The 13,257-nt window shown below is 38.7% G+C and overlaps 1 protein-coding gene across 1 annotated transcript in view; it reads right to left on the bottom strand.

Annotated features, from left to right (window-relative positions):
- Positions 1-954: 954 nt before the first annotated feature.
- igsf3 (immunoglobulin superfamily, member 3) overlaps positions 955-13,257 on the bottom strand; it is a 50,804-nt gene continuing 38,501 nt past the window's right edge. The window contains exons 8-9 of the mRNA XM_043700920.1: positions 7,938-8,354; positions 955-1,906 (exon numbers count right to left, since the gene is read on the bottom strand). Coding sequence (XP_043556855.1) covers positions 1,689-1,906; positions 7,938-8,354 — 635 coding nt within the window. The 3' untranslated portion in view covers positions 955-1,688. The remainder of the gene's footprint in view (positions 1,907-7,937; positions 8,355-13,257) is intronic.

Genomic DNA, 13,257 nt, shown 5'->3' with positions numbered 1-13,257 from the left:
CACACTGGAATGGAAGCTGGCAGAGGAGTCTATAACCTTGCAACTCCTGAACTGCAACAAATGTTTCAAACTCCTTTTCCTACCCCATTGTTTAGCAATCTTCTTGTTTTGCTGAATTCTGGTAACTGGTCCAACTTTAGTTAAATATTTGGTCATTCTGCATGCAATATATCTGACTGCGCACAAATATTCCCTTGTTGTAATAATGCTAAACTGTGCCAAAACAGGTATAAACACTAAAAAGCTATAAAATCAATGAAAATGTGAAAACAAAACTCTTTGTTATCCGCTTTTTCATTTCTAGTATAAACCGTAAATATCAGAATCCTTTATTACCATATTCACCTAAAATAAGACTTTTTTTAAAAATCTGTTTCCTCATGCATGGCTAAATAAATGCCAGCAGAGAAGCTTATAAACATTCTGACTCCATCTGCACAGACCTACACACTGTCACACATAATACTGTCTCAGTAAAGTCTAGTCCTGGTCCCAGAAATTTTGCCAATTTCTTGAGTAGCTGAGCATCTGCCCCTCACTACAACACACTTTTGCATGGTGCATATTTTTTTAAATCCTGTCTCCCATCACATCCTAACATTATCTTTCAGAAACAAATTTTAAATAGCTTCTTTCTTGTCTGGCAATGTAATTAATACATCTAAAATCACATGCCATATTCATTTGATGAAAACCATTCCACCCATCTCCAACAGGCCATTTGAAACCCCACTATAATCATTCCATTTTTTCAGCATTAAACCAGCATTCAAAATTACATTACAAACGTTGACTATTTTTTGCAAGATGAACTTCCAAACTTTTCAATAATCACTTAAATACATTTCTCTTCCTTTGTAGTTATTGTTGTTGTTGAGATTTGAATAATGTTCTTTCATCTCATACTTTTTGCACTCTTATGTATTTCAATGAGGTGTTATTTCAGCCAACTCATTATAAATAAATCAAAATGAATCCAGTCTCATACTGTACTAAGAGTAAACAGCTCTGCACCATCTCTAAGGTTTAGACAACTACTTTGTATCCCAATGACAAAGCTGTTTACTATATATAATGGTGTATCCGCCAATCACTTTCTAGATACTGAATAACTAATTGTTCTCTGCTGATGCAGCATTTTTGACAAGTCCAACCCTGAGCACAAATTCTAAGATAACATCACATTGCTTTTCAGAGCTTGGCCTGATAGGTTTTTAGAATCTAATACACTGCTTATTTTGTTACTTTAAAGTTACAGGTGCTCTGGATTTGGGGCATTGGCTGCAATAATTTCAATACATGGAAAGGGTTGAAAAGAAAATCTTCATGAAAAAAACTTGACATGCATTTTAAGTTTAAATTTAAATTTAGGAACTGAAAAGTACAAAAAGGCTCCCAAATCTTAAATGTTTGCAATAATATGAACTGGAACTAAGAATGAAGTGAAGTTGTTTGAACTAGGAGGGAAGCTGAGCTTTCTGGCAAATTACAGCAAAACTAATGAAAACATATTTATACATTTCTTGTTCAGCAAAGTTTATCAATTCTAGTTTAAAGGATAATGATAATTAATGTTCTGTTTGGCTGACACCACTGTTTTCTTAACCACAAGGGATATCTTGCTGCTATTTATGACACAGTTCCCATAGCTACAATAGAGAGTTAATAAAAATAACAAAATTGAAATGCTATTTTATATTTTCTTCTTCTTCACTCTTAGGATCATCAATGAATGTTTCTATCGGTGTCCAAAGGCTCTTTTCATTAATAGGTTTCTGTGGTTTCTTTGGCCTCAAATAAAAATAAAGTGCAACAACAATAAGAGCTAGGATGACTATAAATGGGTAGATGAATATGAAGTAGAAGAGAGATGATGATGCACAAGCCTTTGAGTGAAGAGTAGCACCTAGGAAAAAAAAGACGAAACAAGTTAGAAACAATAGCATTCTTTGAAACATTGTATGGTATGCGTTCATGTTTCCAACCTAAAAATGGAATCTGAACTTAAAGTTATCTTATCAGAAAAACTTGCTTAAAGTTTCAATTCCACAATTTTCAACTGTGCAGCAAAAAGCAGTCAGAATATAACTTACATTATATGAAAACTAAATGGCATTCAATGTGGAACTTATTCTAAAAATTAAACAGACTTTCCAGTTTAGTTGAAAGTCATTCATTCATGAAAGTCCTTTTTGTCAGCAATCCCAAATAGGTATTTTGACAATACTTAAAATTCAAGTATTCAATTTACATATAGTATGTTGTTTCAATGTTCAGTTATGTCACACATAACATGGTCTAGTTTCACAACTAAACATTTACATTAGGCACTGCATTTTAATCCACTACTGAATATTAACATTGTTTCCATATTCAATATCAACTTCCTTCTTTAAAGATGAAAGGACTTCCATCTTTACAGCACTTTATCACATCCAAATAATTATGTTTTTGAAGTTCCATTCCAGGAATGGGAAGATAAGTGGCAGATCTCCTGATGCATTGTGGAAGAAGTACTGGTATTAGTGAATGAGGGATTTCCAGATAACCTACAGCAGATCAGAGGCTAGATGTGTCAAAAGAGCAAGGGTATTGCTCCAGTCATGTCATATTCCTTGTTGGCCAGAAGAAGCCTTCAGCATCCCCCAGCCTTGAATGCAGTCGAGCCTTCGGCCGTTATTAACAATTGGGTTAATCAGAAAGAATCATAGAATCCCCAGAGTATGGAAAAAGGCCATTCAGCCCAACAAGTCCACAGTGACTCTCCAAAGAGCATAACCACTCAGATCCATCCCCTTACCTTATAACCCTGGATTTCCTGTGGCTAATACACCTAACCTACACATTCCTGAACACGATGGGGAATTTAACATGGCTAATCCACCTAACTTGTGCATCTTTGGATCATGGGAGGAAACTAGAGTACCCTGAGAAAACCAGACCAGAATAAAGTGCAAACTACACACAGACACAGTCGCCTGAGGCTGGAATTGAATCCGGGTCCCTGGTGCTGTGAGGCAGCAGTGCCAACCACTCTGAGCCACCAAGCCACTTCCACAGGTCCCCAGCTGTGTCCTCTTGCCCCTTGTTTGTGACTCTGATCTATTAGTCAGACTGTAAATGTAGGCAGTGCCAGGAAAATTATTAATATGTGGATCTATCATTAGAATCTACAAGGCATTCATTTCTAGTTCTTCCTTATTTTTGCTCTTCCTTGCTCAGGCTGTAGCATTCTTGCTGATCACCAAACTCTCTGTGTTAACATGAGCAAGGTTGGGTTGGGCATAGCCTCACTACAGCACTCCTGCTGATAGGCCTGAAGCAGTAAGCAACCTGCAAGCTGCAGTAGTGTGTGGGACTGAGGGCTGCACCTTGTCAGCTGCCAGAACTCAGTCCTTCTGTCTCAGTACTGGAAGAAGAGGATGCCATTGAAGGATATTGTTGTCTAATCAGATAAGTGGAGTCTGGAGCACAGAGACCAGTCAGGTAGGCCCTGGTGAGGGAGTGAGATTGGTTGGACTGACGTAATGGATATAACTATTGTTTCTAAGGTGAGGGTGAATGTAGTCTGACGGGGGTCATCAATGAGGCAACAGCATCCAATTAGGTCATAGCCTCTTGTCCTATGCACTCCTCCAAGATGCATCTGGTGCAGGTTCCCCATGATGCAGAGGCCCACCCACATCTGGTAAAATTGAAGCAGTGGTGAGAAGAGACCACTGAATATCCACTTAAGTGGCTCAATTCCCTTTTGCCCTTTTGGGTGGGAGGAGGACAATCAGATGACTCTACATACTGTCAAAAAGACATTAGGAAGATGATGGAAATATAAACCTCCACCTTCCCATGCTATTTTAAGAGCCTCTTAACTCAAAGTCAACCTAAGAATGCTAGTAAAATCCAAGGCTTTTATCTTTTGAGACTGTAAAAAGAACAACACACAATTTACTGGATGGTTTGTATCTTGAGTCTGGAGTATATGCTACCTCTAGGGTATCTGGGTTGTCATTTACAGTGATCCTAAGTGTTGCTGTGGACTCCTTCAAGGGTGTCATAATAATAGTCAGCGCTCCATTAGTGTGACCTTCAGGGATTGGTCATGCTGGTGACTCATTGAAGTCAAGCTTTGATGCAGAGTTAGCACCAGCTCATAGCAGCTGTGTAGTCCAATCCCAAGTAAATGGCCTGACATGCTGAGAGAGTGCCAGCAGCAATACCACTGCAGGAGCAAGTAAGCACAAAGAGAATGTTTCTCAGGATTACTCATCATCTCTGCTGCTAAACCACATCAGTCAAATAACATAACCTGAGTCCAGCTATCACAGTACTATGTCATTATGTATGCCATCAGCTATAAGTATGCATTTTTCTTTAATGTAGATTTGCTGCTAGAATTTTCCTTTGTTCCATTGGGTTTGCTAAGGTCAAAGCTGCAAGGAAAGCCACGTATAAATACTGAAATGTGTCAAAATAATAAAAGACCACAACATTCTCAACTGCACCAGGAGGGAAATTTCATCTTCACTGTTCTCACCACAATGTAAAATCCAGCCATTGAATGATAAAACTCCATCATCCTGATTTAATACAGCAGATAGGTACTAAATTGCTACATCCTTTCACTTTAGCTGAAATGTATAGTAAATGTACCATTCAAATACTGCTACCCTAAAAACTATAACTTTATGGTTTTTGATATTCCATTGTGTCTCATTGAATTATATTTTTACTAAAGTCGGGACAGAGATATAATTAAAACTAAGTGTGAGTGCTCTAGTAATGACATATAGCATGTAATAAAAACTCTGAATCATTTTGTTCACTCTAGATAATATTACGGCAGCTACTCAAATCATGAAACAAAAGCCAATGAGAATAACAGACTAGCTTAGGTTCATGTTTCTTTAGATGAGATTAGAATCCCTACAATGTGGAAAGAGGCCCTTCGGCCAACCAGTCCAGACTGACCCTCCGAAGAGTAACCCACCCAGACCCATTTCCCTGTGACTAATGCACCTAGCATTATCGGCAATTTAGCATGGGTAATTCACCTCACCTGCACATCTTTGGACTGTGGGAGGAAACTGGAGGAAACCCACACAAACATGGGGAGAATGTGCAAACTCCACACAGACAGACACCAAAGGCTGGGATCGAACCCAAGACCCTGTTGCTGTGAAGCAACAGTGCTAACCACTGAGCCACCGTGCCTCCCCATTATTGAGACCCTGTTGTGCAATAGGTAGCAGCTCTGCCTCTGGGCCAGGAACCCAGGTTCAAGCTCCATTTCAGGACTTGATAGCCTAGCGGTCAACCTGTAAGTTATTAAGTTAATACGATTAAGGCAGGCAATAAGAGCAGGACAATCTCTTGCTCAGCTAAATGCTGGTGCTCCTCAAGACATAGCTTCTGATAGCAGGCCACTGGCCTTTTCCTGAAAGTTCCAGCCAGGGCAAGTGTAAGTAACTATGTGCTTTGTTGGCCTTATGCACCACTGGGAACGGGAAGAGTAAGGAATATGGCTATGCTCCAATGGAATGACAATCAACTCCGGATGTAAATAAAGAAAATATTCACTTGTTATTTTGCATTCATTTGAAAAGTTTATGATTTTGGTAAAATTATTTAAAGGCTATTTTTTTCAATTCATAACTGTTATGCAAAAATAGCAGTTATTTAATCAGTATCTTAATTATTGCATTAACGAGTAAAACTGTTGAAGAAAGTGCTGTGGCATTCATGGAACTTGAGTTAAGATTAATGACTTTAACACCAACAAAGTAATAATTTGTATTTTTATTGCATTCTGCATCATTTCAGGACTTCAGAACACATTGAACAACCAATTAAATGCTTCTGAAGTTAGACATTGTTATTATTTGGGGTACAGACTTGTTTCAGCTTTTCAAGGACAATAAAGATGGGTTAAAAAGTGTTAACCTTGCCATCGGTGCTCACAATTTATATTGTTGTTCTTGCTGTGATTGACCCTGAAAATAAGTTTCTTTTAATGCATAATCTTTATTTCCTTTCAATGTCTCTTACATTCCTATAGGATTCAGAGATTCCCCAAATTTGAATCCTGCCCTTTACCTGAACAGACTTTAATAGCAATGTGCTGGTGTTTGAGAGAAAGTGTGAGAGAATGTTCATTTTTGTCTGATAGGTGGTTCTACCTCTCATCTCAAGATTCCGACCTCAATATCTCTCTCTAATCAAATGTACTTAATAACAAGTATCAATTATAAAGGAGACATCGTGCATGTCCTTCATTTTTTGTTATGAAAATACATTTTTCTGATGACAATGCTGATTGCTCTGCCAGCATATTTATTTGCATTTTTCCAATGAAAGATAGTGAGTAAAGGAAAAGGAAAAGGAAAATGCACACATTTTAGGGAACTACATCCTAGAGACCTAAATCCTCTGAGCCACCATCATGTCATAAAACGTCAACCGAAGCTGGTGTGACTGACAAAACCCAGGAAGCCTGCACCTTTCAAAACAGACTGCCAACTGAAAGCCAATCTCAATTGTGAACTTGTTGGACTGAAGTTTCCACGAGTAATTTTAACATTAATTGACCAAAAAATAACAGGCAGATTAACAGAAAAAAACATTTCATTTATCTTTCAGAAAACTGTGAGGTGCTAAAGAAGGTAGCTACTGCAGCTTTCTCATCAGAGAAGGTATGGGGGAGGAAGAGTTGTGACTAACAGAACAGCTAAGATTTTTTTTCTTCCCTTTGTGGCTATGAGCCCACAGGGAACGTTTAGGCCTCTCACTTACATGGGCAGCTCTCCCAACACCAATACCCTCCCCCACTTTCCAACCATGTGATTTCCTGTTGCACAGTCCACAAGGCCAAATCCAGGTAATAGCAGCTACCTTGTGTTGGGCAGGAGATGCTTGATTTTCTGTGTTTCCCATTGGCTCCCTGACAATTATTGGTCGTAAGTTGGCCAGTGAGATTTAAATGAGACTCGGGAGTTCAAATAATCAGGTTTCTGAGGCAACAGATAAAATTTCAAATCACAGTCCAAATCATGTATCCAAACTCAATTTAAAACCTGGGTTTCACTTTCAATTCAGGTACATTACAGTCAGATGGAGTATGTACCACACCTTATTCTGTTTTCCAAATTGATTTTAGTTTGACCTCAGAACTAAAACAACATAGTATAACACTCAATTTCTGTTGTCAGAGCAAGATTACGGAGTTAAAGTCAATTAGCCACAAATTAAGGTATAGGAAGGAAAGTAGAGTTAAGAGAACAATCTTATCAAATGGCAGTGCAAGCTCAAAGTGCCAAATGCCCTACTTGTGTTTCTAATTTGTATGTTTGTATGCGTGAGAAGTTGTGCACTTTGAGCATGCAGACACTAAGAACTGAACTGAGCTTGCCTGAATGACTTAATGTACGGCCCTTATAAGCAGGGGACAGGGGAATTTTAAATCTTCAGAAGTTGGGCAAAATTAGCACCTAAATCCCTGAGATGAAAGGCAGTTTTCTTCTAAGTTCCTCAATGTATATAACACTGGCAATTACTGGGGCAATTTACTACCACCAATTTGCATTCTGACCGGATTATATTGGCATTTACTGCAGTTTACTTGTCAAGTATCAGAACGAAAACCTTCACTTCCTCTCTACATACCAGCTGTCAACTTGAATTATAGAGATATAAAGATACTAGTCACACACACACACACACACACACACACACAAAACCAGAAGTAACTCATCTTTCTGAAGGTTGTGTTTGATTCAAATGTCAGTGAAAAGAAAGAAAACGGTCAATATTTCACATACAATTAACCGAAAATCCCATTCTAACATTAACATAACTTGCATCATTTCCATGCAGCCTGATTCAGAAACAGCCTAATTGAACAAGTTGGTTTCTGGTGAAATAGTTTTATATATATATATTACCTGGTATCTGAACTTGAAGAACTGTTGATCCAGAGCGAGCATGTCCTTGTATAACCCATTCATTCTGGGGGGCAGACACCCATTCTTCCACATCACAGAAGTAAACACCACTGTCACTCTGCACTACCTTCTGTATTATCAACTTGTAGGTGTTACTGGAGGTCTTGATATTTTGGAATTTCATCATTTTCTGAGGATCTATCTGCAGGTCTCCAAAGTATTGCAGGATATTATTTTGATCAGTTTTGAGAAGTGCTGTCTCCTTGGTGTTTGGATTGTCAGCATTCTGGAAATACCATGTGACTGAAAATTGTGATAGTCTCTGTGTCTGGTTGATGATCTGGCATTCAAGTTCAACAGCAGCATTCTCATTGCCTAATAGAGTTACGTTATTGTTACTGAGTTGTAGGTTTACATCTGCAGAAATAATACGAGAAAAAAACATGAAATTTGCTTGGACATGAGAAAAATCACAGTCCATGTTGGCGGTGAATTGACAGAGAATGTGCCCAATAAACTATAATATTGTTTTCTTCAAGGCTTAATTACAAATTCTATCTTGAAGATCTGTTGATCAAGCTAACACTGCACATGTTTTACTTTACCATTTGACTTTAGTCAAGATATGAAAGACACCACAGTTGTTGACAGTGTTGTACATTCGCCAGTTATAGTCTAGAGATATACAGACCTTTCAGTCCAACTCATCCATGCCAACCAGATATCCTAAATTAATCTAGTCCTATTTGCCAGCATTTGGCCCATATCTCTCTAAACCCTTCCTATTCATATATGTATCCAGATGCCTTTTAAATGTTGTAATAGTACCAGCTTCAACCATTTCCTCTGACAGCTCAGCCCATACACACAACACCCTCTGTGTGAAAAAGGTTGCCCTTTAGGTCCCCTTTATATCTTTCCACTCTCACCTTAAACCTATGCCCTCTAGTTTTGGACACGCAACTCAGGGGAAAAGACTTTGCCTATATACCCTATCCATTCCCCTCATGATTTTATAAATCTCTGTAAGGTCACCCCTCAGCATCTGATGCTCTAGAGAAAAACAGCTCCAGCCTATTCAGCCTCTCCTTATACCTCAAACCCTCCAATCCTGGCAATATCCTTTGAAACCTTTCTTGAACCCTTTCAAGTTTCCTATAGGAGGGAGGCCAGAGTGGCACATTGTACTCCAAAACTGACCTAACCAATGTCCTATATAGCCACAACATGACCTCCGAACTTCAATATTCAATGTTTTGACCAATAAAGGCAGGCATTCTAAATACCTTCTTCACTATCCTATTTACCTATGAATCCACTTGCAAGGAACTATAAACTTGCACTCCAAGATCTCTTTATTCAGCAACACTCCCCAGGACCTTACCATTAAGTATATAAATCCTGCCCTGATTTTCCTTTCCAAACTGCACAACCTCACATTTATCTAAATTAAACTCCATCTGCCACTCCTCAGCCCAAAGGCCTATCTGATCAAGATCTGTTGTAATCGGAGGTAATCTTCTCTGTCCAATACACCTCTTATTTTGGAGTCATCTGCAAACCTACTAACTATACCTCCTATGTTCACATCTAAATCATTTATGTAGATGACAAAAAGCAGTGGACCTAAAACCGATCCTTGTGGCACACCACTGATCACAGGCCTCCAATCTAAAAAGCACCCCTCCACCAATACACTCTGTCTTCCATCTTCAAGCCATCTCTGTATCTAATTCTCCCTGTATTCTGTGTGATCACCGGCCTACCATGAGGAACCCCATTGAAAGCCTTACTGAAGTCCATATAAATCACATCCACCACTCTATCCTCATCAATCCTGTTCATTACTTCTTTAGAAATTTCAGTCAAGTCAGAGAGACATGATTTCCCACATACAAAGCTATAATCAGTCTTTGTCTTTTGTTGGATATTTTGTATATCAGTTTTATCTCTGAACAATGCAGAGCTGACACTAGCTTTCAGTCTGAACAGGTTTATTTTTTGTGCTTTAAAATATTACCACAATCACAGGATTTCTGTTTGATCTTTCAATTTGATACAGGCCTTCATTAACCATCATTAGTCTAGTGAGTTCACTAACATTTAAAGATCACAAGCACAATACAGATTCTAGAATTCCATCTTAATCTTACTAGAGAGTTAGTTTCTGTTGAATATGGGCACATGACATTAGGAGTACAATTTATGTGACAGATAGACTAAACTATCTGTCTACTAAACTACCAACTACCAACTAAACTACCAACATATAGACTAAACTACCAACATAGACTAAACTAAACATTGAACAGCCTGCTGTAAAATGTGTTTCAAGAGGAGGAAAGACCTATTGAGGCTGAATGTTCAATTTTCCTGCAAATGCAAAGGTATGAACAGCCTGAAGAAGATCCTCCATATCTAGATGCATATAGATAAGAAATTTCATCATTTTTACAGCTCTACGAGCACTGCTCTAAGCAAGTGCAGCAATGACATAGCCACACAATCATCAACAAATTTCCCTTCAAGTCACACACGCTGACCCGGACACATATCTCATCCCCTCGTTATCACTACATAATCCTCATGTAATATCATCAGAGCTACAACATCATTGCATTGTTCCCAATGACTCAAATGGTTTCACTACTACCCTTGCAATGCAAGTAGGGATGAATCATGTGGTTTGCTTTTTTGTGGATCAAATTTAAATAAATATTTAATGCTAATCAAGTTGAGAATTTCTGCCATTAAGCTTCCTCTGCCATTTGAAATTGTTTGTTCAAAAATGCTCACACATCAAAACAGCCATGTAAGATTTTCTGATCCTACTAACCAGTGTTGAGGTGGGCCAATGACTGTCCATCATTCTGTACAATCATCAATTAAGTGATGGAACGAGTCATCAACAGAGCTTCAATTCGCTCTTGCTGAGTAATAACTTAACACTCAGCTTGGTGTCCATCAGGGTCATTCAGCTCCTGGTCTCATTGCAGCATTGATGAAAACATGGACTAAAGAGCTGAACCCTCAAGGAGAGGTGAGAATGACTTCTCTTAATATCAAGGCCACATTTAACTGAGTATGGCATCAAGGACCCCAGAAAAATTAGGATCAATAGGAGCTGGTGGGGCAGAGCGGGGCGGGTGCAACAGAATACACTTTGCTGGTTGGAGTCATACCTAGATCAGTAAAAAGGTAGTTATAATTGTTGGAGGACACAACTTGGAATGTTCACTGATGATTGAGGAGAAAGTGAGTCTGCAGATGCTGGAGATCAAAGTTGAAACTTTATTGCTGGAACAGCACAGCAGGTCAGGCAGCATCCAGGGAACAGGAGATTCGACGTTTCGGGCACAGGCCCTTCTTCAGGATGATTGAGCAATGTTCAACACCACTCACCACTCCTCAGGTACTAAAATAGTCTGTTGTCCATATACAGCTAGACCTGAGCAACATTGAGCTAATATGTGGCAAGTGCATTCATTCTTTACAATGCCTGGCAGTTGAGTTCAACAAGAACCATCACCCATATAACATTCAATGGCATCACTATCACTGAATCCCCCACCATCCTAGGGGTTACCACTGACCAGAAACTGAACTGGACCAGCTGCATAATGCAATGGCTACAACAATAAGTCAGATTCTGGCTATTCACCACAGAATTCTTCATGTTGTACCTCCTTAATGCCTGTCCACCATCTACAAAGCACAAGTCTGGAGACAGTTGGAGCATTCTCCACTTGCCTAGATGAGGGCTTTTCCAACAACACAAATAGTTGACACAATCCAGGACAATTCAGCCCACTTGACTGGCACCCCATTTGTTGCCTTAAACATTCAGTGACACCAGTTTATAATATTGAATTGAATTGAAGTTATTGTCACATGTACCGAGGCACAGTGAAAAGCTTTGTCTTGTGAGCAATACAGGCAGCTCACATAGTTAAGTAGCACAGATAGTAAATAATAGGTAAACAGTGGCAAAAACTAAAACACAGGTGCAGGCGAACATTAAGAGTTTGAGAGTCCATTCAGTATTCTAACAACAGTAGGGTAGAAACTGTTACGAAACCGGCTGATGAGTGTGTTCAGGCTTCTGTAAAAGTATGCTATTAAGTTTAAAGAGTGTAGAACGATTGTAGGAAATAGTAAACTTAGATCTGCATGACAAGATGCACTATTGCAACTCACCAAGGCTCCTTTGGCAGAACTTTAGAAATGAAATTCTGTAACCTCTATTGACTGAGAAAGACAAGGACAACAGATACATGGGAACATAACCAGCAATTTCCCATCCAAATATACCACCGCCTCTTCCCAGTCACTGGGTCAAAATCCTCGAACCCTCTTGCTAACAGCATTGTGGATGTGCCAAAATCACTCGGACTATAGCAATTCAAGAAGATGGATCACAACAACATTCTCAAAGGCAATGAGGAATGAACACTAAACGCTGCCCTAGCCAATCACAGCCTGTGAAAGAATTTGAAGAACGGATTTAGCTTAGTAGGTGGAATCTTATAATTCAGAGTTAATATTCCCTCTGAGACCTGGACAGTGAATTAAAACATTCAACATAACCAATGAAAATTAATATTCCACTATTCTGCTGTGTATTCTATATTTTTGTGCATTCTTTTTAGTATTTTTCCACATTGTATCAACAGGGACAGTGCTGAGTCTACAAACGATACAGAGCCTTTACACAATGTCCCTGTGCTACTTCCTTTGTTATGTTACATGCTTCTCATTCCTTTTAAACAATGTAAATTAATTTGCCTTTATCTGCATTAGATTTCCTCCACAGATTGTGTGGGCAATCTCTTGCCAAATTGAAACACTTCTTCTTTCATTCTTGAAATGTTCGATATTTTTATGTCACCTGAACTTTGAACAAGTGCTTTTGTATTCTGGCCACTAATGTCATAACAAGGGGTCAAACTTCAACAACAATGATAGGGTCATTAACACGGATTCCACCTGTTACCCCCACACTCGGACTATGTTTCCCATATTTAAATCTGGCCTTTTCATTCAATTCCTTTAAGTTACATTTGCTCCTAGACTCCCGTGAATTTTGTTTAATTTAAAGTATTCCTCCAAGTCAAACTTTAAAGGTCTTCTGAAAAAGCAAAATTAATGATATTGCAAAAGTTTCACCATTTATTTGTAACATCATCAAGGAGGTTTAAAAGGATTTTCATTACAGAACTTTCTCTTTCTAAGTTATAATGTCAGGACTAACTTGAATGTACATATTATCCTTTCACTGTCACTGTGTCAAAGTCATAGAAATTCCCTTTGTAGCACTATA

The sequence above is a fragment of the Chiloscyllium plagiosum genome, chromosome 12 (genome assembly GCF_004010195.1).
Source record: "Chiloscyllium plagiosum isolate BGI_BamShark_2017 chromosome 12, ASM401019v2, whole genome shotgun sequence".
Classification (NCBI taxonomy): Eukaryota; Metazoa; Chordata; class Chondrichthyes; order Orectolobiformes; family Hemiscylliidae; genus Chiloscyllium; species Chiloscyllium plagiosum.
This window is presented reverse-complemented; position numbering and strand designations above follow the sequence as displayed.